This window comes from Ctenopharyngodon idella, chromosome 18 (genome assembly GCF_019924925.1).
Source record: "Ctenopharyngodon idella isolate HZGC_01 chromosome 18, HZGC01, whole genome shotgun sequence".
NCBI lineage: Eukaryota > Metazoa > Chordata > Actinopteri > Cypriniformes > Xenocyprididae > Ctenopharyngodon > Ctenopharyngodon idella.
In genome coordinates, this window is record NC_067237.1 from 15,851,079 (window position 1) to 15,871,805 (window position 20,727).

At 36.2% G+C, this 20,727-nt stretch overlaps 1 protein-coding gene across 4 annotated transcripts; it reads left to right on the forward strand.

The window, feature by feature from the left end:
* Positions 1–1,258: 1,258 nt before the first annotated feature.
* lsm14ab (LSM14A mRNA processing body assembly factor b) lies at positions 1,259–17,122 on the forward strand. 4 transcript variants are annotated; one of them, XR_007926236.1, is made up of 12 exons: positions 1,263–1,574; positions 1,906–2,069; positions 2,156–2,288; positions 5,789–5,899; positions 7,023–7,199; positions 8,464–8,547; positions 9,088–9,285; positions 9,474–9,645; positions 10,609–10,638; positions 12,784–13,027; positions 15,053–15,197; positions 16,618–17,122. XR_007926236.1 is itself a non-coding variant. In XM_051870901.1 (11 exons), the coding sequence occupies exons 1-11, from the start codon at positions 1,454–1,456 to the stop codon at positions 15,074–15,076; spliced, it is 1,458 nt and encodes a 485-aa protein (XP_051726861.1). In that variant the 5' UTR covers positions 1,263–1,453; the 3' UTR covers positions 15,077–17,122. The 4 variants fall into 4 exon arrangements, 3 of the variants coding, with proteins under 3 accessions (XP_051726863.1, XP_051726861.1, XP_051726862.1); XM_051870901.1 differs by having other exon boundaries at positions 15,053–17,122; XM_051870903.1 differs by lacking the exons at positions 12,784–13,027; positions 15,053–15,197; positions 16,618–17,122 and adding an exon at positions 10,876–11,989 and having other exon boundaries at positions 1,259–1,574.
* The last annotated feature ends 3,605 nt before the right edge of the window (positions 17,123–20,727 follow it).

Consider the following 20,727-nt stretch of genomic DNA (forward strand, 5'->3'; position numbering starts at 1 on the left):
TACATTTTGATTACTTGCAGTAACTGTTCATGTGGCGGGGATTTCAGGGTTTATTGTTGTTAACGTATTATTTTGTAATATAACATAATATAACATAACAACATAACATTATATAATATAATATCACATAACAATATCACAACATTATGTAATATCAACATAACATAGCTTAACATATAATATAACATAACATAATATATAACATAATATAATATAACAACATTATATAACAACAACATAACATAGTTTAACATTATATAATATAAAATAACATTATACAACAACAACATAACATAGCTTAACATTATATAATATAATATAACATAACAATATAACAATAAATTATAACATAATATACTAATATACCATAATATAATATAACATAACAATATAATATAATATACTATAACATAACATTATATAAAAACAACACAACAGTTTAACATTATATAATATAAAATAATAACATATCATAATATAACAACAACATAACATAGCTTAACATTATATAATGTAATATAATATAACATAACATAACATAATATAACAACATAATATTTAACATACCATAATATAACAACATAACATAGTATACTAAAATATAACATAACATAACAATATAACAATATAATATAACATAATATAACAACATAACATTATATAATATAACATAACATAATATACTAACATACCATAATATAATATAATATAACATAACAACATAATATAATACACTATAACATAACATAACATTATATAACAACAACATAACATTATATTATATAAAATAATATATAATATAGCATACCATAACATAGCTTAACATTATATAATATAATATAACAACATAATATAATATACTATAACATAACATTATATAACAACAACATATATTATATTATATAAAATAATATATAATATAGCATACCATAATATAACAACATAACACAATTTTATATATTATATTATATTATATTATATAGGCTTATATAATATAATAAAGCAATTAACATTCAATGAAAGATGCACAAGAAGTTGTGATTGTGCTTGAGAATATATACTAATCTCCTTATAGCCATTCAGGTAAAATAAGGAAGGGTTAGCCTAACCCTAACCCAATTCAAAATGTCCCTTTATTTACTTCCCACATGAAATAATACGCGTTAAATAGCATTTTTCCTCTTACATAATTCCCAATGTAACGGGAGTCATACTAAAACCCCACGAACTCTCGCGATACCAGCGTGAGGGAGCGAGGGAGGGGGGAGGCGCGTTTCCCAGCATGCATCTCGATTCAGTGCGGAGGAAAATGAACTCGGCCATGTCGTGTTAAACACAGGCTGAAAGAAAACGACGTCAAATCACCGAAAAACCCTCTTAAGTCCGATAAAACCCAGCGCGAAGAAGATCAGAGAAATCAAGCAGCTGCACAGGAGTGAATTAGAGCGGAAAGATGAGCGGAGGGACGCCTTATATCGGCAGCAAGATCAGTCTGATCTCAAAGGCCGAGATCCGATATGAGGGAGTTTTATACACGATCGACACTGAGAACAGCACTGTAGCTCTGGCTAAAGGTATATATACACACACACTCAATATAATATATATGTACACTCAATACAAATATACCTACAGAGAACAATTATAAGGGAATTTCACATCAACACAGAATTCAGTTGTAGCCCTGGCTAAATGTAAACACAATATATACACTCAATGTATTCACACAGCTAATAACCAATTCAAGCTAGCTACTCTGAAAACAGCACTTTTCTGATGTACAGTTAGATCTGGTCTAAATCAATTACAAATATAAAGTAAAAACAATTGCACCTGGAGGTATGAAAAATATCAAACTAATATCGCATTGTTTTGTGAATTTTAACATATTCCTTTCTCTTCTAGTGAAGTCCTTTGGCACTGAGGATCGTCCCACGGACAGACCTATCCCCCCTCGAGATGATGTCTTTGAGTACATCATATTTAGGGGAAGTGACATCAAAGACCTGACTGTGTGTGAGCCGCCCAAACCCACCTGCAACCTTCCTCAGGATCCTGCCATCGTGCAGGTGAGCAGCTGTACACATTCAGGTGTATCTGCAGAACGTAAATCAAAGTGAATACTGACCTGTGACATTCTTGCATTTATGCGCAGTCCTCTCTGGCATCCACCGCCGGTCCCACAGCTCCTTCCTTCCAGTCATACGCCCCCTTCAGTCGGGCTCCGTACAACCAGTTCAGCTCCAGTACTCTGGTATCCCAGCCGTTCGGAGCAGCGGTCACGGGTGGTGAGTTCACGCTCGCTCTTGTAGTTTCCAGCATTGGAGATTGTGTTTAGAAGATAGTATACAAACAGAGCTTTTTTTTTTTTTTTTTTTTTAGAATTTTTGCCAAATATAAAATCAAATTTAAATATCTTAAAGTGTTTTAAGGCAAAACACTACAGGCCAAACTATTGTTTGTTTAAAGTACTTTGCTTAGAGTAATGGAAAGAAAGCTTTCAAAATACACATTAAAGTGTTTATTGCTTTACACTAACATTTTAATTTTAGTTCATATCTTTAAAGGCCGTTTTCTCAAAATGATTTTTTTCACTTGCACCGAGTCTGAAATCTCCACTTCAGCGGCACTTACTTGGTTTTATTCTAATCGATATTGTGAAGGATTTTACAGAAGGTGTTTAATCATTTATCTGATTTATATAACATTTTATTCTTAAAACATGTTTTTTTTTTCTTGCTGTTGACTGTATATTCTGATTTATGGAGTGATAAAAAGAAAAAAATCTCCTCTGTAAAAACTGTTAACTCCCCATGAAATCAAAAGTTAGTATGAATATGTTAGTCTTACTGTTATCTATAAGCTAGTGTGCTCCAAAACAATGGCAAAATTCACATTTAGAAAATAGTAATCTTAGTTTCTCACTTCCAGCAATATAGATCAATGATTTTAATGACATCACTCTGCAGTTTCTCATGAGATTTTCTGTCCAATCAGATGCTCTCTTGAATCTAAAGCGTCCCTCCCCCTACATTATAAATACACTGTGTTTCAAATTATTATGCAAGTGAAATATCAGTAGAATTTCAGTACAATAAACATTCAGATTTTAGTTTTTCTAAGAAAGTGTTTATTTATCCATGTCATTTTAGATAACTGGTATCAATCTCAGACAAAATAATTTGCCAGGTACTTGGAAACCGTACTTAAAGATGTTGTTCCACATTATTAACCAAGTCACAGTTCTCATGCAAATATGGTGAGGAAGAAAGATCTTTCTGAAGATGAAAAGCATGAAATGGTGCAATGTTGTGCAAAAGGCATGAAAAGCTAATATTGTGTGAAAACTGAATGGAGATTATCGAACTATCATAAGATTTGTGAGTGATTCAGAGCACAGGAGAACTTCGTCAGATAAAGGCTTATTAATGAAAGTTCCTGTCAAACAAGTTAATTGTATTAAAAGGTCAGCTATAAAAAAGCCACTGTTGTGTGAGTTATTTGAAGCTGCTGGAGTCTCAAGAACCTCTTCGTGCAGGCTGGCAGTTATGTGTAAAATTGCATTTTAGACACCACTAACCAAACCTCACAAAGAGAAACATTTACAGTGGGTGTAGAAATACATTTTCAAACAGTTTTATTGCTGTGGTGTTTTTTGCAGCATGGGATAGTGCATAGTGCATTGTATTTCAGAAGGCATTATCCTTCTTTTTATACCATAGCAGAAAATGGTCAGTTATGAACTCCACATATCTTGCAGAAGTCATTTTGACACCCTCAGAGACCCTAAACTTCCCAATACTCCAGCCCAAATCATCACCCGCCAGCTCCCTGCTGACGTCACAGTCTTGTTGGAACGTGGTGGCCATTCACCAACCATCCAGAATTCCATCCATTTAGACCATCCATTGTAGTCCGGCATTCGTCAGTGAATAAAACTATTTAAAAATGAGTCTTCATGTATTTCTAAACCCACTGTAAATGTTTCTCTTTGTGAGCTTTGGTTAGGAGTGGCTGAAATGCATCTTTACGCACAACTGCCAGCCTACATGGAGAGGTTCTCAAGACTCCAGAGACTCCAGAAGCTTCAAATACCTGTTTGCTGCTCAACACTGGCTTTTTTTATAGCTGTGCTTTTAATACAATTAATTTTTTTGACAGGACCTTTCCTTAATAAGCCTTTATCTGACAGAGTTCTGATGTGCTCTAAATCACTCACAAATCTTATGATAGTTCGATAATCTGCATTCAGTTTTCACACAATATTAGCTGTTTTTATGCCTTTTGCACAACATTGGACCATTTCATGCTTTTCATCTTCAGAAAAATCTTTCTTCCTCCCCATATTCCATGAGAACTGTTACTTGCTTAATAATGTGGAACAACATCTTTAAGTAGGGTTTCCATTTACCTAAGTAGACCTGGTAAATTATTTTGTCTGAGATTGACACCAGTTATCTATAAAGACATGGATAAATTAACAAACAAACACTTTCTTAGAAAAACTAAAATCTGAATGTTTATTGTACTGAAATCCTACTGATATGTCACTTGCATAATAATTTGGAACACAGTGTAGAAGCTGTGGCTGAAATCGGTCACTTGTTCACACAATTACTATTTTCTATATGGTGAATGGCACATAGTGCACTATATAGGGGATAGGGAACGATTCAGACAGTATAAATATGCTTTCCATTGGTGTGAATGAAGTCACACTTTTCAATCTACACATCCTCAGCTTGATTATGTTCACCGTTTTGCTTTAGTAAAAGCTTCATATTAAATATAAAAGGAGAATCTATTAGACTTTGGCTGTCATAAGCTGTCAAATGCAGCCTTGCCGAACTCAACGGCCGAACTATGATATAAACGAAATGCTACTGGCTATTTTTAAAAAGTAGAGGAGCGGCTTTATATGTTCCACCCTGTCTTCCTGTTTTAGTGGAAATTACATCAACACATTGAATAGCGCGGCTGCGCTTTTCAAGGCACTTCAGTAGGACTTTAATATGTCTTAAAAATAAAATGAGAATTTTGAACCTGGCTGTATCCAATGTTCAGATTTCTGTTCTGGAAATGTAAAAAAAATAGTGCATATTTAATTAGATAATGCCTCATTTGCATGTGTAAACATAACATTTCTGAAAAATGTTACCCTATTTACCTGTGGTGCCTTACCTTAATAGTTTATCTAGTGTATGTCTAGTGTATTTTCAACTGTCCTGTTTTTGCCATGGAAATGCTAACATTGTGTAAAAACAGTGCAAGATAGCTGGCCGTATTTGAATAAATATGGTTGGACAGACACAATTTATACAGTGCATATGTGTGTTTCTAATAGCAGATATTTAATTTGAAACATCTTTTATATTGCATATAATATATGCCAAAATATACGATGAAAAAACAAAGAAATGCAGCCATTCTTGTGTCCTACCTTGAAAACTACTACCGCTGTTGCCATCTCTTACATTATCAGACAGACTATTGCTCTTTATCAATTCTTTGCAAGTATTTTTTCAAGTCCTGTGTGTTTGAATAATTTTAAATGGATGGAAATACAGTAAAATGTTGTTTCATGAGGCACAGAATATTTCTTTTTAAGATAAATCTTGAGAAGGGCCTCATGTCTAAGCAAGAAACAGTTAAGCAAGGAAACGGATCTCATAGAAAGGCTGATTGCATGAGTGTTTGGCTGCTGCATAAGCTTCATATGGGTTTTATTTTCTCCCGGTGTGATGTGTTAAAGCCCACACTTAAAGTTGTGCACTTCCTTCCCTCACAGGAAGCAGCTCAGGTCCTGCGTTCGGTAGCGAGGCGAGCACTACTGCCCCTCTGTCCCAGAGCTCTGCTCTTCCCCCGCATACTCGTTCACTGAGTGCTCACAAACCCGAAGGTAACCGGAGGACCGATGCTGGCTTTAGTGTGTTCGTCTTTTGGCCTGTGATTATGCAGGGTTACAGCATGTGTCTTTGCTGTGTGATAGTTTTATAGGGTTGTCAAAAGTACAGACTTCGGTACCAAGTCGGTACTGAAATTTTAAAGATGTGGCGATACTAGCATTTTGAGCGCTGTTGAGCGGATTCTTAAACAACTCTGATTGGCCATTAAGTTCACGCACTCAACAGATATGTCTGTGATACGTGTCAACGATGTCTATTTTCAACATGTTTTTGAAGTGTTGATCATTGTAGCCAATCACAGACACATCTGTTGAGTGCGTGAACTCAGTGGCCAATCATAGGTGTTTACGAATTAGTTCAACAGGGCTTAAAATGCTAGAGGGAAATGCTGGTATCGTCACATTTTTAAAATTTCGGTACCGAAGTTGGTACTTTTTTCGACAACCCTGTCATTCTTTGGTTTGTCAGTTGGTGACTTGCGTTCTTTAAAGACAACATGAAATCAAAATACTTAATAAAGCTGGTCTTATTGTGCACAATTCATCAGCTCAGATTATTCTGAAGAAATATGTTTTCCATTTTTCATTAAATTGCAAGAACATCTGTTCTGTTGATGTAAGCAATGCCAGACAAATGAGTAGAAATCATAGCCACTTCTCACAATCCAATCTGAATGGATAAAAGTTGCTTCTCTGTGATGTTGAATGCATTGCAAATTGCTTATTTCATGTTGTCTTCTTAACCCTTAAATGTATGAATGTTTTGCCAATCATTATTACATATTCGGGTCTTTAGCGACCCGGATCTATATCTAACACATATGGCTCTCTAACTGCAGCATTAGTATAAAACTCTCTTGATATTTAAATAACAATTAGGAATACAATTGAGGAATACTAAGAAGGTTGAGATCTAACTTTAAAAAAAAGAAAGAGGGAGAGGGTAGTAAATGATGTACTGGTCACTAAAGACCCGAGGTTTTGCGTTTAAGGGTTAACATTTACTGTATGAAATGATACAGATAATTGGCGTTTCCATCATCTTACTCTTGTCCACATCGCCATGGTGTTTTTTCGTTGTTGATTTTGTGCGTCTGAATTGTGTCCTCTCTTTCAGGTCGTTCCAGCCCATCTGTGGAGCATTTGAGGAAGACCCCGACCCAGGAGCATGCGGTCCAGACGGCCCCGGTCGCTCCCGCTGCGGTTACAACCAGTACAGCGAGTCAGAGGAGCCCTGCAGCCCCCCGACCTGCCCTCAACACCCAGAAATCTGCTGAAAACCAGGAGCAAAAAGGTGAGAATTGGCGTATTTCAGAGCTGGAAATTTATTAACATCATTTTAAAAGGTTATTTTTAATTTATTTTTATTTTTTTTTAAAGGTTAAAGTGCCCCTATTATGCTTTTTTTGAATATTACCTTTCATGCAATGTGTAATGTAGCTGTCTGTGAATGTAAATGATCTGCAAAGTTGTGAAGCAAAAAGTGCACAATTCGAGGAATTCGAATCCCATTTCCGTGACGGCCACACGTCACAAAGTAACACATTTGCCTAATGCCCGCCTATGGTCTTCATTGGCTCCCCGCGAACAACGTCTACTTTGACCCGCCCTTAAATGCCGTAGCTGGTTCGTGTTGTGTATACATGTCGAGAAGATGCTGTTTTCTGCTCTGCAAAAGCAAATTCTCTTTGTAAACACTCCCAAAGGATGAGGATGTGAAGAGTCAGTGGTTAAAATTACCACAGTGATACAACAGCTGAATAAAATTTTCACAAGTGCTTCTCAAATCTCCATGAAGTCTAAATGGGATTTACAAAACGCCATTAAAGATAGGACAATAGCCACTTTATTTGGACTCACATGCTCCTGAGAATCACAGCCTGTAAGTATGATTAATTATTGATGTAGATATTTCCTACTGGGTGTTCAAAATATGTAGTTTTGTGTTTTTTATTGTGTATGTCTTCGGCTAACTCATTATTACCTAAAACTGTTTCCATTAATTAGAGTATCACTGAGAAATGTCCTGCTTAAGTCGTCCTTGCGATGGAGGTTCAGGTTGAATAATTAGTTCTTCCAATGTTTCATCATCGGAGTCGCGGTCAGATTGATATGGTAAAATCGAAGCCATCGCTACTGTCTGTACAGTGTGTACAATCGCTGAGGTTCAACTATGGTTATAGGCATTTCGCTTTCAACAGGCGCTGTAAGTGGTAGACCAATCACAACAGACTGGGCCGTCTGGCCAATCAGAACAGAACAGAACATGCTCGCGGAAAGGAGGGATTTCCAGAGACTGAAGCATCAGACTAGTAGTTTGAGAATCATTGAAAAATGTAAAGCGCTTTCATTTTCTCATAATATACATTGCACAATATTATGAGAAAATGAAAGCGCTTTTTGACCTTTGATGCATGTAAGCCTGTTATAGGAGACCTCCTAAACAGAATTAAGAACCTTTAAAATAGCATAATAGGGGCATTTTATTGTACAGATATCATTGAAGAATAGTTTTTCACCTGAAGCCATTAATTGTGACATCTTTTGTTCATATACAGCGTCTGATGTCCAGAAGGTTCCTCGGCCAGAATCAGATTCAAACAGGCCTGATAACAAAGACCCAAACAAACGGCAGTCTGGTGGTAAGTCACTTTAAAACATCTGTCCTGTATTTAGTGGCCAAAAGTGATGTCCGGCCTAGGAAAATTGACGACATCACCCTTTTTTTTTTTTAAGTATTATAAGCATATTTGTGTAGTTGTGTTTAGAGTCAATAGTTTTATTTGTGACAATAACTCAATGAAACATGACAAATTGTGCAGACATAATTTTGGCCAGGCTATCAAAACAGAGAAATTATGAACACATGCAAAAACAAGAGAGAACCAATGGAATATTAATAACCGATTATGTCATAGTCAATGTCTGCTTTTTCCTGTGAGCTTTTTGTTTTTCTATTTTTTGCGTAGTAAAATAAAACCTGTAGCTGTAGTTTTGTCAGATAAACACCAAGTTTGGTGTTTTGTTCTTCCCTCATATTTAAATATTTAAAAATTATAAAACTTACCTCATATTTTGATGGTAAACAAATGATTGGAAAACAAATATCCCCTCCACTACTGCACATTATCACGGTCAGGGCCGTAAGCATCATTTGTGATAATGGTTGTTTCTCTCTCCAGGCGGCGCTCCTCCTATGAGAAGGGGGCGGGGCAGTGGTGGCGGAGGTGGCGGCGGCGGTCAGCGTGGCCGAGGCAGGTTTAACGGGCGTAGAGATGGACCAATGAAATTTGAGAAAGACTTTGACTTTGAGAGTGCCAACGCCCAGTTCAATAAGGAAGAGATCGACCGCGAGTTCCAGAGCAAACTCAAGATTAAAGGTACTGCATCATTATGCTTTTTGGGGGTTTAAAACAAAGTATAGTCTTTTTCTTTTTTGATTTTGTGCTGGTTTTTTATACTTCAGGCTTTTGATTGGATCATGACATTAATTGTTTTTTTTCATTGGGGTGATTTTTACTGACTGTTTATTGTCAGATGCGAGTTATAATGTCACTTTGCGCTGCAGATGAGAAGAGTGAGAAGTCGGAGAAGACTCTGAACGGGGAGGAGAAGACCGACTCGGGTGTGGAGACCCAGAACAGTGAAGGCAACGTTGAAGAGGAGGATCCACTGGGACCCAACTGTTACTATGACAAATCCAAGTCCTTCTTTGACAACATCTCCTGTGACGACACCAGGTGAGAGCTCAGCTTTTCAAAAAATGTTCATTAGAGTAATACTGACAGATTTCACGATTTGATTTCAGTTCACAAGCTCTTGATTTGATATCAATTCATTTGGAAATATTTTGGGTTCATGTTTATTTTTCTTGAGGGGAAAAAAATCTCTAAATAATGATGTCAAACTAGAGTTGTAAACTATACAGGGATCTGTCTCACCTGGTACATAATATTAAAGTTTAAAAAATTAACAACAGAGCCCAAATGATTATTAAATTCAATTGCTATATTTTTATATACAATAATTTTATATTTAAATATTTAAATTGCACATGAGGCAGTTCTTGATGATATAACTATCTACTCCAATTTGTTGTTCAAAAATACATGTTTATATGGTGACTGTCATAAATGATTTCATGACTGATGTATTCAAACATACATTAAGATATCACTAACAGGTAGAAATATAATTAAAATATAAAATAGTACATATTTAAGCAAAATGCTTCTGTCTAGAGTTCTTTTTTCTAGCGAATTGTGAGCTATGGACATTGAATGGCTTTCCTGAGGTAAATGTATGACATGCTAGTCTTTTGGCGTAGTTTTTCACATACTATATAGTGAGAAGAATTCGATTTCGGACACAGCATAGGTGTTTTAAACAGTAGTATGCTACATTTGTCACATGACCTCACTTCAATGTTTAGGTCAGAATTTGGTGTCCTTGGAATTAGTTATTTTGCATTTTCAGTCCAGTTTTGTGTAAAAATGTCTTTTTAACAGTCTGATCCAACGAGTCATGAAAGATGTTAAATGTTGACGCTTTTTCATGCCTCACCTGTGTGTAAATTCAAACGTGTGTAAATGCTTTGAGTGATTTAGTCACTGGGTTCAATGTGTAGTAATTTGTTGTTGTCAATTTTAAAAATAACTGTGAATGAATCATCTAACAGACGTGCACTCTTCTGGCTTTTCTAGAAAGGAGAAATCAGGAGGTGCTTTTGGAAGGTACAGTCTTGTTTATATATAACATGTTTCTGAAGCAATGCTTATGATTCAGACTACCCAGAATTCACATGTTGTCATGCAAGATTATTTATTCAGCTGATCTCTTAAATGTATTTTAAAAATAACCACTATTACTAACAGTTAAAATCATTGAAATTAAGTGTTAAAACCCTGATCAAATGATATATAACCAAAGCAACAAATGGGCAAAACAGAAATGTCACTTTGTGTTTTCAGGTTGCATGTTAAACGATTAGCCTACTACACATTTTCTTGTGCAATCATACAATGAATCCTGCCTTTTGCAAATTTGTCCATGACATCTTATAAAGCAGCTATTTTTTGAAGCTGACTCCAAAGCCTGGAATACACTACACTGCTTTTGCTCAGATTTTTGCCCTGATTTGCAGTCTAGATGAGTTGACAATAGTTGCTGAATGTCTGCAGATTTTGGTCAGTCAAGAGTTGACAGATTTCACAGAAAATCGCATAGTATATGATGGGCACAGACTATGATTCCGTGCTGTCGGAGTATATTAAAACATGTTTGATACTTTGAGCCGATTTTATTACCCATCGTAGTAAATGACGCGTCGCTACTGAAACCGAAGCTGTCCTCTCTCTACCAGTGTTGCAATAAAATACAATAACTAGGACTGGGACAATAAATCGATGCATCACTCGATTCTGAGATTTTCTGAATGCATTGCGATTCTCTCTGGAATCGATTCTGAGCTTAGTTTTTAACAGCAGATGCCGCTCTAGGCTAGTTTTTAACCGCACACTCAAATGCTCACAAAGAAGAGCGCTCGTGCGTTCGGCTGAGTCTGAGAATGTACTTACACCTCAGAATGCTTTTATGACGCAAGATTAATGTAAACAGCCCACTGCAAACACCCTTGTAAGTCGCTTCAACCTTTTTGAACTTTAAAAATGATTATTTTATAGAAGATTCAAGTGGTGAGCGTAAGGAATTGGAAGCTAGCAGAGTACGGCTGTTTCTAAAGCGCACAGTGCCATCTGCTGTTAAAAAACTAAGCTCAGAATCCATGCGAGAGAGAATCACAATGCATTCGGTAAATCTCAGAATCGATCCAGAATCAGTTCTCGATTTGCGATGCCAGCCCTAACGATACAAAAGTAAATTAAACAGAACATGTAACAAATTAGCCTCAATATCTATACTGACCGTGTCTGCCCACCCAAGACCGCATCCAGTTGTGCTTCACTCGTTTTTTTCTTTTGTGAGGTGCTACAACAACTACTGCGGTCATCTTCTGAACATTTTTTGTTGTGTTCAGAACCATTTGAAAGTCTGGTAGTGTGTAGGGTTTTTTGCACCGGGTAGTTACAGGAACTAGCCACCAGCGCAGTCCCCTGAGAACTAAATTTCCCGTAAGCGATGTAATTTAAGCGCGGCATTCAACAACGTCAACAACTGGAGGATGGAGGACACTGTGAGCAGAGCTGTGTTATTGTCATGATAACAGAGATGGAATGTAGACATATAGTTATGCGATTGAAAGAGCAAAAAGGAAGGCTAAGAGACGAAATCTATCACAACTTGCAGTGCTACATATCATCGAGGCTGAGAAAAGAACAACGCCACAGACAGAGGCGACAGGTAAATGCCGTTAACGTTAGCTTTCTGTATATTTATGTCTAATCGCTGTTGTCAATGTTCGTGGAGTTAAATATATGTGAACTGTGTTTACACAGCTTTTTAAAAATGGCGGGTGCTGTTTCGAATGTCATGCGTTCGGCCAATCAACGTACACTTGCTCACTTAATCACTGGTAGCTCCTATTGTGCTGGGTTAGACTCCACTCTGAACAGGAGCTAATTTAGTCCCTCCAAAAGGGGTTCCTAGAACTAAAATCGTTCTCGGTGCGAACATGGCAAAAAGTGGGTAATTCTGCCAATTGTTATAGGAACTATGAAGATGTTCCTCCTCAGTCGTTTAATGCATGATGCTTAGTGTTTTAAATCTCTTCAGATTTTAAACGTTGTGTAGTGTATTCCAGCGTTAAGATGAATGTTGTGTAAACATGTTGCAGATTAGACAGGCCGCTTGCCAAAGGTGGATTATTTTGACATGCTGTTGGATTTGCATTCTGATTTATTTTTTTTATTCCTAATCTTCAGGGAACGGAGGCAGACCTGGGCGGAGGAGAGGAGGATGAATGCGGAGACGTTCGGTATTCCACTGCGTCACAATCGTGGGCGCGGGGGTTTCCGTGGTAGAGGTGGCGGCATGGGCTTCCGTGGCGGTCGCGGGCGTGCTGCGAGCAGGGGCTCATTCATGCCCTCCCGTGGGGGCGGAGGAGGTTTCAGGGGCGGGTTTAGAGGCGGCAGAGGAGGACGGGAGTTCTCTGACTTTGAGTACAGGGTTAGTACTTCCTCTTTTACCCCAGTAATTGGGCAAACATAAATACTAGCGATGCACGATGCGTTGTACAGTGTTATTGCTAACTAAAAATCACTGTTGGTAACTGAAATAAAGCTAAAATAAAATTGGAATATTATATTAAAAAAAAAATTGCCTTGGAAATTGAGTGAAATAAGTTTAAGTACTAAAACTGAAATAAAAATATATAGATTTTTTTTATTTATTGATTTATTTATTTTTTTAAATATAATAAATTACCAAAGCACATAACAAATTTACTCAAATTTAAAGTAAAATTAATTGAAAACTAATAATATTAAAATAAAAGTTAATATAAAGTATAAATAAATACTGTAATGGCATATAAATACTAAAATGTTGTGATTATATCAGTATCAGCTAGAGAGTGACCGATAATGTTTGCATGTTTATGTGCCAGATTACTGATATTGCAAAACTAATATTTATTGTATTATCATTGTGTTTTTGACACAATGATAATAGCGCTAACTGGGTTACACTTTATTTTAAGGTGACAGTTACATTGTACTTACTCAAATAAGTACTGAGTAATATTAATTAACTACAAGTACTTATTATAGAGTTAGGGTTAGGATTTGGATTAGGGTTAGTTACTTGTAATTATGCATAATTTACTGTTAATACCATAGTAAGTACATGTAGTAATATCTAACTACGTCACCTTAAAATAAAGCGTTACCCTGAACTGAACATGTTTTATTTAACACTTTTGTCAATACTGCAATTTCACTCCCTTGCATACAAAAAAAAAAAGAAATTCTATATCAATATATAAAATAGTCTGAAAGATTGCGAAAAATCACTGTCATTTAAGTCTTTTTAAAATAAAAACTTCAACACTGTAACATCTAATTTGTGCATTAATTGCTGTGCATTAATGTTTTATTAATAAGGAAGGCAAGTTATTTTACCGCTGAACAATGCTTGCAATTCTCAAAACACCCACATTTATTGGTGAATCCGATATTACAAAATTATGGAAAAATTCTTAAATATTGGGGGAAATATCGATAAAACTGATTATCGGCCGATCTCTAGTATTAGCTATTTAGAGTTTTATTAAAATACATAATAAATTACCAAAGCACATACCAATTTTACTCAAATTTAATGTAAAATTAAATGAAAACTAATAATATAAAAATAAAACTAATATAAAGTATTAATAAATACTGTAATGGTTTATAAATAATATTGTTGTGATTTATATCAGTATCAGCTAGAGAGCGACCAATTTTTTTTTTTTTTTTTTTTTTTTTTTCCATAATGGATACCAATTGTTTGCATGTTTGTGCCAGATTACCGATATTGCGGATCCAATATTTATTTATTGTATTATTTCTGTTTTTGACACAATGATAACAGCACTAAACTAAACATGTTTTATTTAACACTTTTATGAATACTGTAATTTCTGTCATTTCACTCCCTCGTTGCATACAAAACAAATTTCTACATCAATAAATAGTCTAAAAGAGTGCAAAAAAAAAATTCACTGTCATTAAAGTGTCTTTTTAAAATAAAAACCTGTCTTTTTAAATTAAAAACATAATTTGTGCATTAATAGTTTATTAATAAGGAAGGCAAGTTATTATACCTTTGAACAACTCTTGCAATTCTCGAAATGCCCACATTTATTGGTGAATCCGATGTTACAAAACCGATATCAAATTATGGAAAAAAATTCTTAAATATTGGGGAAAATATCAGTTAAACTATCAGCAGATCTCTAGTATCAGCTATAGTTTGCTCTCTTTCTACACCAATAAAGTAAGAGCAAATTGATTTAAATAAGTCTCAGAAGTATTACTAATACTAGTTCATCTTTTAGGGCCTTACAGATTTCATGGACAGAATCGTGAAATCCAGTCGTAAAAATTGAATTAACTTTATATCGCACAATATCAGAGAATTTAAGACTGAATTTGGGTAAAAGTAAAAATCTATTTTCTAATATTTTTGTTTGTTTTACATTTGTTTCAGAAGGAAAACAAAGTGGCGGCGTAGTCCAACATGAAGAAGACCAGATCATCCGAACAGCCAAGAATCTCCGATCATCACGTCTAGATTAACGCTTTGGTTTTGACTCCTGACTAACGGGAACTGCCTCTGTTTAACACCAGCGCAGGTGACGCCTGCCTTCAGCTGGACACACAGCTTTGAGTTTTTCTCCTTTCTTCCTTTTTTAGAAAAAGAAAAAAAAAACATTTGATGTTTTTCAGAAACGAATGATCTGCATTCAATATGTTCGGAGGGGAGAGTTTGTGTACAAAATGCCGTAACTTCCATGGAACGACGATGATGATTATTATTATCTGGTATTTTTGCATCAACCTTTAGTTCCTTTGGTAATAAACAGAGGATGGTATTTGATATTATTCTGTTAGGTGTACAGAACCCCGCTGATACTGTGAGCGCTCCTCAGTCAAATAGCTTTATTATGTTATGATTTTTTTTTTGGAATCCTGTTCTCTAATGTCTTTTAAAGCACCAAATCTCAGCGTAGAGGCTGTGGAGTTTGTGTCCGAGCTCCGCCACCTAAACAAAATAAACTTTCAGTTTAACTCGGCGGTTTCATGCTCATCCGTCTGTTAAACATAGGTGCTTTGCTTCATTGAGTAGATTGACATGGTTTGTAGTACTAGGTTTTGTAATCACTTTTTTTTTTTTAGTTCACTAGTTTATTTCAGCCCCTAAATTTGCGATTAATCTGTTTATTTTTTTGGTGCATTCTTTCCTGTTGACGTCAGACAACATTGTCTAGCAGTAGGTCAATTCACAAAACATCCTGGTTTATGATTGAATGTATTGATGAATTCAACTCTTTCTTTTAAACGATTCATGTTCTCCCTGCTGGATCAGACTGCTGTTCCTGTCTTCAAAATGTATTTTGCTATTTGAGTGCCAGTTATTCTTGCCTTTTGATGTCGATTATGTACATTTCTAAGAGGGCTTTTTGATATAAACTCGACACAAACCCCTTAAACATACCGTTTAACGCCAAGATCTTCTGGAAAGATCCTGTAACCCTTTAAGAATCAGATTGGATGTCTCGAAATTGCTTTCATGTGCACTTTAAAGTCGTGTATGGCACACATGATGCGAAGGCTAAATTTGATGTCATTTCATAATGCTCATATACCAGATGAATCTTGTCTCAAAACTATGGAGTGATTTTTTAGGTGAACAGATGTGCGTCAATCGGGACGCACCCATTTACAGTATTTCAGCATCAATTCATATACTAATAAACGGGATAAAATGACAGATGCATTTAGTCTGAATAGGAGGCGAGTGTCACCTGAAATAAGTGTCCATAATAAGTCCATAAACCCCTCTATTGTGAATAGTTCCATTTCCTGTTTGATACTCTTGTATGTTAATGTGTTATTTCAGGTACCAGCTGTCTATTGCTCTGTTAATGAAGTTTGTTTACCCAGCGATCCCATCTCTCCTCTTTGAATGTCACTGAAGCACTCGTTCCTGCACTGTTAGATGGGAGTAATTGTTGTTTTTGGTGTGCTTCATATTTTTGATTTGTGTTTCAGAGATCCAAAGACCGAATTACGGATAACATTTGGAGGAGAAGTGCTCTCTCAGCCGGTTCTGCATTATTTTTCTCATGACTCTCGTCCGTTTCATAGTTTTCAACTCTACTTAGCTAAACCGCTCCCTTGAAAAAGCACTACGAATTGCAGAGATGTCCCGCAGGCAGCTAGTGAAATGCAGTCTGATCACTCAGACCAGGGCATGATGGGAAACCTCTGAGCGAGCCGCAGATATTGGTGCTGAGATGTGAATCGAATCCTGATACCGAGATGAAGTCGAATTGAACCTTGTGTGAGAGTTTAAACTGGACAGATGGTGTCGTGTATTACAGGGTTGATGTGATTGTTGTGGTCAGTCCTCTGGAGGAATTTGATTGGCAAGTTTATTATTTTGTTTCTTTGTTTTTCTGAATTAAAGCAGTTGTACATGGTGTGCTCGTAGAGGGCTTCAGACGGGGCAAACTGAGGTTTTTATTCAACAAGAGAAATAAATAGTTGTTCAGTATCCTGTGTGTATGTGTGTTGTTTTTTGTCAAACATCTGCAAACAAGAACAATTAATTAGTTGCATGTGCCACTAACAGTTTTGGGTAAGTATGTTACTCTTAAAAAAAATAATAATAATAATAATTAATTCCAGGGCTCCAGACTGACTAAATGGTTGCATTTTGCGACCTTTTTTTCTGCCAGTGGGACTAAATTTTGTCAGAGGTCACACTGGTGCGACCACCACATTGCACGACTGATAAGAGCTGCCATTTCTGTTGCATATGAGAAATATCAAACGGCGAACGAAAGTGAAACGAAACCGCGCTACTCATTTGAGCTGTACAGCGCGTGCCAATCTCGATCACGTGACACTGCTTACTACACACCGCTGGGAGATCCAGTGAGGAAGCGTTTGAATTCGATGCAAAATTAATAACATCGCTACGAGATCTAGTGGGAAGCATTCAAATTCAGCGCAAAATTCTCTGCTATAAACCACAGATAAAATAGTGCTGACGTGAAAACCAGGAGAAACACCGTGCCATAAACAAATTAAGGCTCTCCAGTCCACAAATCTCCATGGATTTAATGTAGTACTGCTTACTGAAACTGTGGTATTGTGGCAGAAATACTCGAATGCTTTTACATTATTCATTTCAGGGTTCATGTAAACTTTTGAGAGTGAAATTCGAGCACTTTTCAAGGACTTTTTAGAGTGATTCATGCTTTTTCCAGCACTTAAAACCTCTAAATATTATCCTATTTTAATGTGATGATTTGTAAAACTAAAAGCTTAAAGATTAAGGAAAACTAACACTTATAGGCAAACAAAACTTAAAAAAAAAAAAAGACATGAAATCACCATTGGATGGCGCCAGAGAAGCACTTATGGCTGCATTTACACTGTAATATTGGGGTATTTCTTGCCTACTCTTTTTTTTTTTTTTTTTTTTTTTTTTTTTTAATACTGAGGTTTCGGACATACCTCTCTTTTCACGTCATTTCTGTCATTATATTTGTAATAATGAAGTTCAGACACATTGTTCTTCAGAAGAATTAAGATCAGTACAAACTTTAAATTTTTTATTAATTGTCAAGGTTATTAATATCTGAATAAACTTGATGAAATCACAAACTCCATGCTGCAAGTGCTGCTGAAATAAAAGATCATATCTGTGCTAACTGTTTGATTTTTCTACAGACAGATGAAGCTCACAGTAACAGCGACAGTCTTCTGTTATTCTTTCAACAGTAATCATTAAAAACAGAAACACCGGTAATTACAGCTTGTGGAAATAAAAAATGGTCGAATCCCCACACAAATAAACCAAAAGGTAATAAAGGTTTTAAGAGGTTTTAAAGAGATATTTTGCTTACTGTGGTGGGTGTGCCCCTTTCACAGGGTCTTTTTATGCAAACTGTCTTCTGCCCTTGTGTAAACTACCCAAGTCTGGGACCTTGATTAATGCAAATTCCCATTGTTAAGTCATGTGTCCTTTTGGAGGAGGTTTCTGTCTTGTTCTGGTATTTAAAGAAATGCTGCAAAGGGTTCAGGGTGCGATTCTGTAGCCAGATCGGCCCGTAATGCTCTGTGTCCTTCAGACACTCAGCATTATGTATCTTTTACTCTTTATTTCTGAGCATTTGATGTTTTGTATCAATTATCTTTGAATTGACTATGTAATTGGCATGATACATTTACCTGACTAATCAATTGTTACATTTGATTTTATTCTGACTTACTCTGAAATAATTGACTTCAATAGATTATGACCATAACCCCAGATTATTGTCGGAGCCTTAACTAAGTTGTTATATAGGGGATTGCTACATGGGTACCTTTTAACAATAGCAAGCATGGGCAGCGTCGTTAAATTGCTTCAGCCATAACCTCTGGTTAACAATCAGACTGGCGAATTTGTGATTTTGGGCCTGCATAATGAATGGCCGGTGCGAGGACCCTGTGCGACTCTGAGAACCGAATGAACAAGTACAGTAAGAGTAAAGAGTTAAATAGAATAATCAGATGTCTAGATTATCATATAAATTGTCAATAATAATTTGGCATTCTAACCTAAATTTGAGGTCATAACAAAATGGAGTCAGATAACAGTTTAATTGGATTTAAACTACTTTGCCACAATGAAAAGACCGAATGCGCAAGAAACCTTCACCTGCTCTATTGGAAAACGTTTTTGGGCGGGCCTTACAGATGCATTGTCACATGTCTGCTGTTTTATGTTTCCTAGTTTGACCTAGTTTCTTTCTACCTGTTAATTATGTCATTAGTTTTCACCTGTGTCCAATTATCTTATCTGCTCCATCATTTGTTCCAGTATTTATACTCCGTTTCTTTCAGTTGTTGTCCGTTCTCGTCAATGTATGCCTCTATGTTATAGTGTTTGTAAAGAGTTTTGTTATTAAAGATCCTGTTTCCTGTTCATCATGAACTTCATTAGGCACGTTACGTGACCGAAGAACGGACCAAACAGTGTTTTGTGGCGTTTGATTCTTTTTATTTTATTTTCCCCTATTCCCATGGACCTTCCATCCGTCCAGCTACTCTGTTTGGAGCAGGGAGACCATCCGCTGGAGCTACACACATGGGACTTTTTATATCTTGCGCGCCTCTGCCCTCAGGATTTCTGGCTCCACCACGGACGCTCGTCGCCACGGCTCCACCTCAGTCTCCAGGACCATCGGCTCCATCTGGGTCTCCATCTTTGGTTGCATCTCCATCGGTTGTTCCCATGGTGTCGTCTGCCACCAAGTTGACTCCACCATGGCTCCTCCCACCTGGCCTCTAGTTTACCATCTGGCTCCTCCCACCCTCCACTCCTTAAATGGACTTTTTTTTTTTTAACTTTGTCTTTTTGCCCCTCCTCAGTTCCTTGCACTTCTCCAGAGCCCTCAGTCTCCTATTTTGTTTTTTGTAGTTTGACCTAGGGTTTTTTTTTTTTTTTTGCCTGTTATGTCATTAGTTTTCACCTGTGTCCAATTATCAGCTCCCACATTTGTTCTAGTATTTATACTCCGTTTCTTTCAGTTCTTGTCAATGTATACGTTAGTGTTTGTAAAGTTTCGTTATTAAAGATCCTGTTCATCCTCATTCATTAGGCACGTTACGTGACATGCATAATTAATCAATTTACATCAATTTAGGATATGAGTCTGAGAGACTTTATAATGATTGATATTGAGTTTAAAAAAAAGTTATTTAACTTTCTGATGATGCCAAAGTATTTCATATTTCTATAAACAGATCAAATTTAGTTTTGACCAAATGTTGCAATCTGTTTAAAGGAAACCAAAAAGCAGGATTTATTAACTTCAACAAATGTCAATTTTATTTACGTCACGTCCCGCTTGTTTACTTCGAACCGGAAGACACTCGCACTTTTGATGCAAGGCCTCATGAGGTGTAGGAAACATACAATTTGTGAAAAAACAGGATTTGTTTGATTATTGATCTGTGATAAAACATGTGTAAACCACCTCCGTCATTTCAGATTTCTGTAAGAAACAGAAACAAAAAAGGTCAGAGAAATTGATGTTTTAGATGCAAAACCTACAAAAGCTCAAAAGGAATAAACAACAGAAATTTGCTGGAGATTTATCAATA